Here is a 12,996-nt window from a genome sequence, read left to right on the forward strand (position 1 = left end):
ACTTGGAGGTTTCCCCATGATGGGGGTAGTACACTTAATGTACTGTCAGATTCCAAAAGAGACTCTGGAATTATTATTTCCCTGCTATAACATATGGGGGCAAGTTCAAACACTTGGCCCCACAACACAAAGCTCATGATTTGGCCTAATCTACTGTTCTAGCCTCATTTCCTGTTCCTTTTTTCATACTGTAGCTAAACGCACCAAGATAAATGACCATTTCTCAAAACCATCCAGGCTTCTCATTTATTTGTTACATGTGCTATCAGCCTTCCTTTTCCCCATTTGCCCGAAGCATCTTAACCTTTCTCTTAAAATCAGCACCTATCTGGCATTCCTCATTCCCCAAAAACCCTACAGGACTTTGTATTTAGCTTTATTGTAATACTTTTTTTATTATTTTGCTACAAGTATATTTCCCACTGGTCTATGACTCCCATAAAGTCACAGACCATGTACATCTTTTAAATTCCAATGCTTATCATATAATAATAGATGCTCAAAAAATATTTGACTATTAAGAATGCATGACAGAAAAATAAGTTTGCAAAATATATGTAAACTGAACAGACAACTACAAGCTCTTCAAAATAAATATCCAGCTAATCTACAAAAATTTTGGTCATTTAAGAAAGAGAGGAAGATGTTGAGGGGCCCTAGAAAGGTGGTACAAGAAATTAAGAGGTAGTGTATAATCTCTAAAGCTAATTATTTCTTCAGGGCAGTATTTCAGACAGCTTTCCTTTGTTTTATTCACACTCACAATATCCTCCAAATAAAGAGAAGGTCCCAGTTTCTTGCCTGTTCTGTTGTGATTATTTGAAATATCAGAATTCAACAGGTCCATCAGCTGAACTTGGGGATATATTTTATTTTCCAAGATTGGCACAGACATTCCCCATTGAGATTAAAAGGTAAGATCAAGTTGTAAAGCAGTATGTCTTTTCCCAGTAACGTACACTTAGTGGTGATATTAGAGCAAGGCCATGACTTTCTTTGACATGTGTCCTACCGATGAGTGGGAATCTGTGTCCCCTCACCCCCCGAATCTAGGCTCTATAACTGCTCGACTCATGTAAAAGGGCAGAGTGATGCTATGTCAGTTTCTGGGTCCAGATCTTAAGAAACAAGTAGCTTCCATTTGCTGTTTCTTAGGCCACGTGCTGTAGGAACCTAGACACCTTGCATGAGGGAGTCCAGGCTGCTTATGGAGAGGTCAGTGTGGACATAAACACATAGGCAGCACTGATTTGCCTGCCATGTGAACGAGCCATCTTGAGAGTGCATGTCTCTCTCCTACCCCACTCATCTGCAAATCCCTTGTAGTTCCCTTACTTGACAAATAGTTCCTATGATATTTCTGCTCATGATTACAATGTTCCTCCTGGACATGAACTCAAATTAATTATTAGTTGGCTAATGTTAAATATACTGTGTGATGCAGGTATTAAAGCAGGAAAGGTTATTATTATGATGTACTACCTTTGCAATCTATTGATATTAAGGCAAAATTTGGCTCTCTGGGGATTATATTGGCCTCACTTAGAGAAAACTTTTACCCTCTTTTCAGACCACAATGCAGACACATACATAACCTATTTAGAACAGACAATACTGCTTTCAAGCAATTCCAGAACTTTTACATTTTCTCATATGGTGGTAAAATATAAACAACAAGCTGGTAATATCATGACATTCAACATACGCAAACGGTCCTTAGTCTAAGAAAATTAAAATATTAATCCCTGGCTGGGTGGCCCAGTTGGTTGGAGCAACACCCCTTACACCAAAAGGTTGCAGGTTTGATTCTCAGTCAGGGCACATACCTAGGTTACAGATTCAATCCCCAGTCAGGCATGTATGGGAGGCAACCAATCGATGTTTCTCTTTTACATTGGTGTTTCTCTCTCTGTCTCCTTTCCTCTCTCTAAAATCAATAAACATATCCTCGGATGGGTATTTTAAAAAATTAAGAAAGTAAAACTCTTCTAACAATAAAACAAAATTTCTACTTGTACCTGCTTTTTCTTAAAATGTATTCTCAAGAATATAAATGTATTATAAACATATCTATACAGGTGTATTACAGCTCAGTATTTTTATAAACATAGATAATTGAGTGGTAATAACTTATGTTATTCTTATGCACAAATTCACATAATTACTACATATTTTAAACTTATTCAGATGGTAGATTGTAATGTCTTCACTACGTGGACTTGGGATAAAGTGCTAAACATGTAGGAGTTCACCCCTTAAAAGAACTCTTGCCCTGATGCTGATTGGAAAATTTGGATTCCTCTTCAAAGCTCACTGACAAGTAACCAAAAACACTTCCATCATCAGAACAATGTTTATCCTTTCACAATATCTTTCACTATTTCCTGCCAAAGTCATTGTGTGTGTGTGTGTGTGTGTGTGTGTGTGTGCGCGCGCGCGCACGCGTATGGGCGCGTGTGAGGGGGTGGGGAATGAAAATAAATATGCAGGGGTAGGGCTTAAAATGTGTACCTCTTTTAGGGAGTATTCAGCAGTAGGTAAAGTCTGCGATTTCTTTTGCCTTGTAATTCATCTAGTTCATCTATCTGTGGATGAATTTGTTGCCCTAAACAGTGAATGTTATTTAACAATGTTCATTACTCAAATGCTTTGTGAAATGATCCTCACAATTCACAATTGCTGTAAGGTAATTTTTAAAGAGTACTGCTGCTAACTCACAGAGGGGAATAATGAAGTGTCAGATTTCTGGGACCATAAGCAAAAGTCACTGCTATCTAAGGATGCTGAAGCCTAAAGGATCAATCTTCAAACTTTTATTCACAGAAACCTAGAAAAACAAAATATTCCAAACCCACATTCTTTCTTTGTAATCCTTAAATAGTGTTGCTTGAGTATTAGCATTTATGCAAGTAATAATCTGTATCATCGAGATGGGTTCATCTTTCCCCAGCTATGCCATTCTAGAGAGACGGACAGTCCTTGAGGAAAATGATAGTGGAGGCATAGTGCTGGGACTCTCAGAGGTGACGTAACTGACAAGGAATCTACTACAAATCCTAGCAGTGAGCATTTCTCTCTCTCTCTCTCTCTCTCAAGGGCAAAAGGCTACACACTTTCTAAAACTGCATTTCACAAAACCAAGCAATACTGAAATGAACCATACTTTTGACCACCCAAAGAGGAAATGATCATGGAGAAGAGCTAAGAGGAAATATTATGCTATTGATGAAGTGTCAATGAATCATAGATATGCAGATGAAATTCTCCTGAAACTACACAATCTGCATCTATAAGGAACACGACTTGAACTGAAATATGTTTTGGATTTAGGAAAACTCTGCTCATGAGGGAAATAATTGGAAACACCTGAACAATATATGCCACTTCTTCATGTGTTTCTATTACAGATCTTTGTGGGAAGGAGGTTGGGAGGGAAGTCAGTCATGGGTGAGATTGTTTATTGGCTACAGTTACCAGAGCCCTTTCGGTTGTATGTTTATATTCCCAATGTGAACATGCTAATCACAAATGGAGACAGCTGGAAGAAATTATAAACCATGGAACAAATTAACTTTTATTGTACACTCTCACATGCCCTTGTAGTCTTTTCACAACACCATGACTACAGTTTCTATAGTAACCATGAAAAAGCCAGAACAGCCTACATGATTTAGCCAACATGTGATTCAAAGATCACACTTACTGGTTCAAAGTGGCATAAGGTGTTATTGACAGTTTTCTGAAAGTGTTCAAGTCTACTCCTGAGTGTCCAAAGAAGTGAAATACTGTGATCAGCAAGGCCTTATGGCTAGAAAATATTTAAGCTGCATCTTTATGCAGGAATTAATGTGAATATTTTAAATTTAAACCAGAAAGGATATGACAAATTATTTTGTCAAGCAATGTATGTATTCTAAGATGCTTCAGATTGGCATATGCCTTTTTTCATTTCAAAAAATACCTATCAGAAGTTATTAAGATTGTTCCTATTCATTTATTTTAAGTGTATAATTCAGCAGCATTAAGTACATTCACAATATTGTGTAACCATCATCACTTGCTATAACCAGAACCTTTTCATCATCCTGAGAAGAGATTTGGTACCCACTAAATAATTTCTTCCTATTTCACCTTCCCCCAGCCCCTACGAAACTCTATTCTACTTTCCATTTCTATAAATTTATCTATTCTGGCTACCTCAGAGGAATGGAATCATAGAATATTTGTTTTCTGTGTCTGGCTTACTTCTCTTAGTATAATGTTTTCAAGCATAATCTGTGTTGTAATATATTAAATTTTTACTTTCAATGGATGAATTATATTCTGTTATATTATATGCTACATTTAAAAAATCCATTCATCTGTTGATAAAAACTTTGGGTTTTTTTCCACCTTTGGGCTATTGTGAATAATGCTGCTAAGAACACTGGTATACAAGTGTATGTTTGAGTCCCTCGGCACATAACTTTTTAAAAGTAAATTACCTTTAGTTCTTGATGTTTTTATGTATTAAAACAAAACCCAATGGTCAATGCTGACTTGGGGATTTGCTTTCTTATTAAACAAATAGGTATTGGGGAAAAATTCTCACTTTTCCCACTCTTCCTCACATTTCAAGACTGTATGCCCCATCTTCCTGCATATGCTGTACAAATACAAATCAGTTAAATTAAATTAAGCAGAGCTATAATGCATAGAAAGGATTCATTCTCAAAGACTGAAGCAATCATACATTCTGAGTACAGAAAGAGCCAACATTAAAAAATGAGCATATTTTTTTATTTTCTCAACTTCTATACTCTCAATAAGTATAGAATAAGCTAAGAAATAAGAAATGAAAATGCTTTTTAAGAGGAATTCTATCAGATTATTTCATTAAAACATTCTTGGACTTTTGATATTTATTTCCTATTCATGGGGAAAATTCTGTGTATCACAAACAGGAAAATGAGATTATCTTGGTTGGATTTGAGGTAAGTGGAGGCAGGTTTAAAAACTCCCAACTAGTTACTGCATAGAAACTTTGCTTATCATTACCAGTCATTAGGATGCTATATTAATCCATGCATTAAGGAGACAGATTCCAAGTATGTATATATAGTGAATCAACAGACCACAAGATTTAGAATTCCTGAAACAGGTGCATTTGGAAAGCACATCTGCAGAAATGACAGAAGTTGTAGACCTAATAGTTGGGCAAGGTATAAAAGACTGAAATGATCGATTAGGAAACTTTATATGCATAAAATGAAGACTGTGCTGGTTTTGTTTTTGACCAATGTTCTTCTTCTTAACAACCTAAAAGACAAATGTTTTACCTTGTCCACAAACTTTATCCCTTTCTCTAAGAAATGGTTACAGTAAAGTCCTGAGGAAATATCTTTGTAAAAGAAACCACTTTCTTGCTTGCTGCTGGCTTCCTCTCCTATGTGATGCAGGCTGGCTGTGACATATCAGGCATCCTTATATTCTCTAGACTTGGGTGTCATTGTCCTGAACAAAAAAAATAAAATGGCAATGCATATTGAAATATAATGCAGACTGTTAATATGGTGAAATTGTATTGTTATAGCAGTATAAAGAACTGGAAATAGCAGATCTTGAACATATAGATGAGAACTATAACAGGAGGGAGAATATTATTTCTATGATATCTCAACTTTAGCTGAGGTGAAAGAATTATTCATTTTTAAAATCCTTCTAACTCAACTCTGTAACGTGTACTTGTTTAGGCTGCAGTTTTAATGGTGATTTATGATGGGCAGATCTCTTTGACTCTTATGGATACAGTCTACTTTTAGTCTTAAAGATCAAAATGGTCCTGAGGAACCCAGTTTAATGATCAATTTCTAAACATTCATGTCCTTCATTTCCTTCCTTTTTTTTAACTCTCCCCTTTGGCAACCATCAGATTGTTCCCTATATCTATAGGTCTATTTCTATTTCACTTACTTTTTTGCTTTTCCACATATAACTAAAATCATATAGTGTTTGTCTTTCTCTGTCTTATTTCACTTAACATAATACTGTCTAGGTCCATCCATGTTGCTGCAAATGGCAATATTTCATTCTTTATTACTGTATTACTGAATGATATTCCATTGGGTATGTATGTATGTGTGTGTGTGTGTGTGTGTGTGTGTGTATGACATCTTCTTTATCCATTTATCTATTGGACATCTATTTTGCTTCCATATCTTAGCCATTGCTAGTAATGTTGCAATGAACATTAGGGTGTGTATATCTTTTCGAATTAGTGTTTGTTTTCCTCAGATAAATATGCACAAATGGAATTGATGGATCAAATGGCATCTCTATTTAAAAAAAATTTTTAGGAATGTCCATACTGTTTGCCATACTGACTGTACTAATTTGCAATTCCACCATCAATGTCCAAGGGTTACCTTTGTCCACATCCTTGCTAACATTTGTCATTTATTGTCTTTTTGATAAGTCATTCTGACAGGTGTGAGGTGATATCTCATGGTGACTTTAATTTTTGCATTTCTCTCGTTATGAGTGATGTTGAGCATGGTTTCATAGATCTATTGGCCATCTGTATATCTTCTTTGGAGAAATATCTTTTTAGGTCTTCTATTTTTTAACTAGATTTTTTTTATGTTAAATTATGTGAGTTCCTTTTGTATTTTGGATATCAGCCCCTTATTGGATGTATCATTTGTGAATATCTTCTTCCATTCAGTAGGTTGTCTTTTTTTGTTGTTGATGGTTTCCTTCACTGTGTAAAAAAATTTTAGTGTGATGTAGTCCCATTTCTTTATTTTTCTTTTCTTTCCCTTGCCCACAGAGAGATATTTAAAAAGATACTGCTAAGAGAGATTTCAAAAAAATTATTGCCTATGTTTTCATCTATGAATTATATTGTTTTAGGTCATTTAAGTCTTTAATCTATTTTGAGTTTATTTTTCTATATGTTGAAGAAAGTGGTCTAATTTCATTTTGGGGAATGTGTCTATTTTTCCCAACACCACGTATTAAAGACACTGTCATTACCCCATCGTATATCCTTGCTTCCTTTGTTGTATAGTAACCATATAAGCAAGGATATATTTCTGGCCTTTTTATGCTAGTGCATTATTTGTTTTTCTGCCAGTACTACACTACTTTGATTATTAGAGCTTTGTACTATATTTTGATGTCAAGGCATATGATACTTCCTACTTTATCCTTTCTCAAGATTTATTTGACTATTCAGGGTCTTTTGTAGTTTTATATCATTTAGAAATGGTAGGATTTGATATTTTAATTTTTAGAAGAATACCATTGGTATTTTACTAGGGATTGCAATGAATTTGTATATTGCTTTAGGTAGTAAGGATATTTTAACAATATTCCAATCCATGAGCAAGGTATATCCTTCCATTTTTTGTATCTTCTTTAATTTCTTTCCTCAATGTCCTATAGTTTTCACAGTACAGATCTTTCACCTCTTTGGTTGAATTGATTCCTAGGTATTTCATTCTTTTTGATACAATTACAAATGGGATTGTTTTCTTAATTTCTTTTTCTCATCATTTGTTATTATTATATAGAAACACAACAGATTTCTGTATGTTGATTCTGAATCCTGCATCTTTATTGAATTCACTTATAGTTCTAATAGTTTTTCAGTGGAATCTTTAAAGTTTTCTATAGGTAGTATCATGCCATCTGCAAATAGAATTTTACTTCTTCCTTTTTAATTTGGTTGCATTTTATTTTATTTTTTGTATGATTACTGTGGCTAGGACTTCTAATACTATGTTGCATAGAAGTGGTGATAGTGGGCATTCTTGTTTTGTTTCTGATCTTAGAGAAAAAGTTTTCAGTTTTTCCACCACTAAGCATGATATTAGCTGTGAGTTTGTCATATATAGCTTTCATTATGTTGAAATATGTTCTTTCTATATCCAATTTTTTGAGTTTTTATGATAAAAGGATGTTGAATTTTGCCAAAGCTTTTTCTGCATCTAGTGACATAATCATATGGTTTTTATGCTTTATTTTGTTAAGGTGATATATCATGTTCATTGATTTATGGATATTGAACCATCCTTGAATCCCTGGGATAAATCCCACTCAGTCATGATGTGTAATCCTTCTAAAGTATTGTTGAATCCAGTTTGTTAATATTATGTTGAAAATTTTTGCATATATGTTCATCAAGGATATTAGCCTATACTTTTTTTTTGGTACCAGGTAATGCTGGTTTCATAGAATAAGTTTGGAAATGTTCCTCCCTCTTCAGTTTTTTGAAATAGTTTAAGAAGAATAGGCATTAATTCTTCTTAGGATATTTGGTAGAATTCACCTGTGAAGCCATCTGGTTCTGAAGTTTTATCTCTTTTGAGATTTTTTTATTACTGCTTCAAATTCATTGCTAATAATTAGTCTGTATAGATTTTGTATTTCTTTCTGGTTCAGTCCTTTGTTTCCTTCTTCATGGTATTTGAGTACTACCTAATTATCTTTTCCATTAAATATCTAAGATGGGCCCTGAACTTAAGATATACCAGGTAACACACATAAAAATGCAATAAAATGGAAAGCTTTATTTCTCTGTGTGCAACTGGCTTGAGTCTTCTCTAAGATTGTTTAGGATGAGGCCTCACAGTCTGAGATGTTTTAATTCTATACCTCTTATGGAAGCAAAGCTAGAGACATTACAAAGGCATTTAGTTTTCTTTAAACTATGGAATACCTCTGACCCAGGAGAGTAGAATCTAGATTTTATGTCTTTTTATTCCTTCCGTACAATCTAAGTGTGATACCATAAGGATGAGGCTGGAAAGTAAGAGAATAGGGTGGCTGACAAACTTTGCAGGAATTAGATTGTGGGAAACAAATATAAAAAGTCAGCTGACTGAAGAATTTTGAAAATATCATTTTGACTGCTGAGAGGATAAAGATATCAGTACATAGATTGAAGAAATATATACAACAAAATATAAATAGAAAATGCTGACACCAGAAAATTTAACCCAAAGACTTTCAAAACTCCTTTTATCAGTGTTTTATATTAAAGAGCATTAAATATTAGTCCTTCTTTCTGAGCTATTAAATATTGACTCTTCACTCACACACACACACAAAAAGTGGCCCCAGGAAGAGAGATTGTTATGGAAAGTCCTTGTTAGGGTCCCAAAGAGCTAGAAAAGCATCCCATGTTTGGATTATCCAGTTTGGAGCACTGACAATGGTAAGAGATGTGTGAACGTAGCTCAGTTCATGGAAGGACTCCATCACCAGCCTTTTATTAGCAGCATCTACTACCATTCTCAGGAATGCCTCCTAGGAGTAAGAACTTTTACTGACTATGAATTTAATATCCTGTGTTTGCAATTTTGGTGTTTTTATTCAAGTATGCAATTTCACACCCTTAAGGTGAATGATATGTCACAAGTCCCATTCTGCCCCTGGTCTTTCTTCACTCATTATAATCTGTCTTAGATTTCTCAGTGTCTCCTAGCAAGCCCAAGAGTTCACAGGATAGGTAGCAGGCACAAAGGGAAATTACCTGGATTTTCCAGAGTTCTCTAACTCTAACTTGTGGAAAGTTCTGTTTCTGCACCATTCTGTGGCATCACTCACCTATACCGTATTGGTCACACAGCAGAGCTCCCACACATTCTTTGCAAAGTACTGAGCAAAGAGGGGATTTGAGAGCTGTGACTCTAAGTACAACTGCAGGGTTTTAATCATTGTTGTGCAGAAATGTGATTAGTCATCAAAGACTCCAGGGACTGAACTTTGATTTTTGTTTATTTGTGCCAATACTTGGCACTCGATTAAATTAGCAATTTGGGCATTAGGACCCAAATATATTTTGCTGTTTGAAACAGTCTTAAGATTCTCATGGTAGCCAACTCATTTTTTTGTGTGAATGATAGTATATTTTTCTAGCTTTACTTTTAAATGTGTGGTGTCTTTTCTTTCAGGCAAGTTGGGAGTGGAGTAATAAAGACAAATACAAGCAAATGCCAATGCTTGATTAACAGAGCTGTGTGGAAGAGCATTGGCTTTAGGCTAGACTTCTAGACTTAATTCTGCCATTTACCATTTAAGTGGCTTCAGTTTAGTTACTGAATATCTCTGAACTAAAGTGTCTTTAACCATAAAATGAACATAATGTCAGCTTCACCTACCTCACAGGCTCAAACAAAATAATGTTTGAAATGCTATATAAGTGCATAGTATTACAAGTGACAAATGAAGGCCCTGGCTGCTGTGGCTCAGTGGATTGAGCATCGGCCTGCGAGCCAAGTGTTGCTGGTCCTATTCCCAGTCAGGTCCCCAGTTGGGGGCGCAAGTGAGAGGCAACCACACAGTGATGTTTTTCTCCCTCTCTTTCTCCTTTCCCCTCTCTGTAACAATAAGTAAATAAATAAAACAAAACAACAACAAAAAACAAATAAATAAATTATATTAAAAAAAGAGTAAAACTATATTAAAAAAAAAAGATAAATGAATGGTCATGAATTCCAGTGAGAACTGAATAATGACTTAATCTCTGAACAATTTCCCATGAACAGATATAACAGACTCAGGAGCTGACTGCAATATAGAAGTCATTCACTGATAGATGAAGTAAAATTTTGCTCCCAGTAAAAGCACAGGAAATATTCTGAGGGCACATTGATGACCAATCTTAAAGATACCACCAGGTGGGGATGGAAGATCTGAGAAGACAGAAGTAATTCATTTTAAGGGGCCTGAAACTTTTCAAAACAGAGTGAATTTAAAAAAAAAAGAAAGAAAAAGAAAGAAAGAACAGAGAGGATCAATGAACAAATTTGTGACCACAGAGTTAAGCAAAATAATAACTGAGGAAACCAACAAAGGCTAAAAACCTTTGTCATGATTATGTTATTCAATATTTAATGAAAGGATTTAAAACATTTTTCCAATCTAAACCAACAACAACAAAATACTTTTTTTTTGCATATAATAAAGCGACCCTTTTCCTACTCATTTAAATTAAGTATTTGGTATAATTCCCTTCTGACTACAGAAAGTGAAGGGTATTTGAATTGTAGAAGTGCTGGTTGCTAATGTCTGTGGCAGGTTTCAGATACGGTTTTTTGCATTTCACCTACACCCTCCTCAGGGCAATACCAAACGGGAGGAAATGGCTCTCAGTGCAGATACATCTCTAAGAGCTCTGGGAGTAGGAACTACATATCATTAGGGGTCAAGGGAGAATTAACTCTTTTCAGTTAAAAGACTTTGGGTTTTGTTTTGGCTCTGTGATTGATTATTAGGTGAACTTTGGTAACTTATCTCTACAGATTTCAGTTTCTTTTACTGTAGAATGAGGTGGTTGGAATAAATCCCTCTATAGCCCCGATGTCCTATTAAGAAGCATCTGAGAAAAATAGTTTCTCAGAAGAATAGGAAGGTTGTGATCACAGTTTTAGGAAGTTGGAAGCTAAAGGATAAATGGAGAGCATGAACTTGTAAAAGAGTAGGTGACCTTCAGAAAAATAGAAGATGATGATTAGGGAAAACTCTAGTAAGAGATGAGCTGAACGAAATTAGACATCTTAGCATCCTGAAAGGATGGTACACAAACGTGGGTAGGAGGGGCCATGGAGGGCCAGTAGGCTCTGTGGAGTGGTCACTATTAAGTGGCTTATGCCAGCGGAGTCTAGAATACTAACAAGTTAGAGATAGGTGGCTGTAGCTTTATTCTTAAACCAAGGAATGAACCAAAAACCCAGTCAGAAAAAAAGAGCAAGAAAACATAAGATAGATCAGACATGGAGTAAGGCAGCAAAAGATGTCAACTAGAGAAGGATACTGACCCAGAAGAATCCTTGACCGAAAAATTACCTTCACATCAGCTCTTTGGGGAAGAGTTTAAACACACCACTTATAAAACAGAAAGCCATTGAGATCTTCCTCAATTACTTAGATGTTGATATCATCATAAAAAAAGATGAGGCAATGTAGGAAGTGACGAATTAAATGCTGGAAGGCCATTTATCAACTAAATAGCAGAAGCCAAAGTTCCTAACCTTCCCTTTCATTGCCATTTAAAGAATATACAACTACAGAGCATCCACAGTCTTTTTAACCAGAATAACTTCTACTGTGCTATAAATAATCTGTTGCTCATAGGAATGAAAATGTATTGGTATAGATGCAGAATTGTTTTGTTTTGTTTTTTGAGTATTTGAACTGACTCTGAATTTCATTCACTCTTACTTATCTATCAACAAGGACAGGGTGAGAAGACAGGGCAAAAAACAAATATGTGATATTTCCTTGTTTCCTAGTCTTAGAAGTTCATCATACCCAACAGGAAAGACAAAAACCAGTTCCAAAAGCAACATAAATATTTAACAGAAAATTAATGACTATGGGCTATATGAGCACAATCCATATTCTTTCCGATGACTCTTAAAGGTGTATCTTCAAATTATTTCAGTTTCATAATTATTTTTCTACAGAGAAAGCACATTTGCAATCTTGTTACTACCTTTAAAGGTTGAGGTGACTGCCTATTGTTTCATAACTCAGATGCTTGTTTTTCTTGGTCCACGCAACAGCCCTCCCAAAAGAAGGACATGGGTGACAGGCAGGAATTTAGTCCAGTATTTCAAGCATTGATTTTTCACATTAAAACAAATACTGAGTAAACTATTAATAAAAGGATTTTCTTTCATTTGAAGGAATTTTAGGTTTAAGAATATTATTTGATGGTAACTTAAACCAAGTGGTTTAAAAACCCCTTGCAAAATACTGTTTGATTATCAAGTCTAAGTTTTCAATAAACTAGTTAAAAGAAAAACATATTTCAAGACATAATAAAAACTTTGTGAGGAAAAGTATCCATCTAGAAGATATGTTTTTAAAAATTGAGATTGCAGCATATATTTTACCAGTAAAATTCCTCAAATGCTTTCTACTTTCTGCACTTACAGCTGCCATAATGATGAAGCAGCCAGTGGTGGAGGTATAGGAATCGGCTGCAACAGAAGCAGGGCACGAGGC

The 12,996-nt window shown here is 35.1% G+C and overlaps 1 protein-coding gene across 1 annotated transcript in view; it reads right to left on the reverse strand.

The window, feature by feature from the left end:
* Window positions 1-3,670: 3,670 nt before the first annotated feature.
* The window catches only part of LMNTD1 (lamin tail domain containing 1), a 40,043-nt gene continuing 30,717 nt past the window's right edge, over window positions 3,671-12,996 (reverse strand). Inside the window, 1 exon segment of the mRNA XM_090275489.1 lies at window positions 3,671-3,761. Coding sequence (XP_090131615.1) covers window positions 3,671-3,761 — 91 coding nt within the window.

This window comes from Furipterus horrens, unplaced genomic scaffold, assembly GCF_987537825.1.
Source record: "Furipterus horrens unplaced genomic scaffold, mFurHor1.1.pri manual_scaffold_4, whole genome shotgun sequence".
In the NCBI taxonomy this organism is placed as follows: domain Eukaryota; kingdom Metazoa; phylum Chordata; class Mammalia; order Chiroptera; family Furipteridae; genus Furipterus; species Furipterus horrens.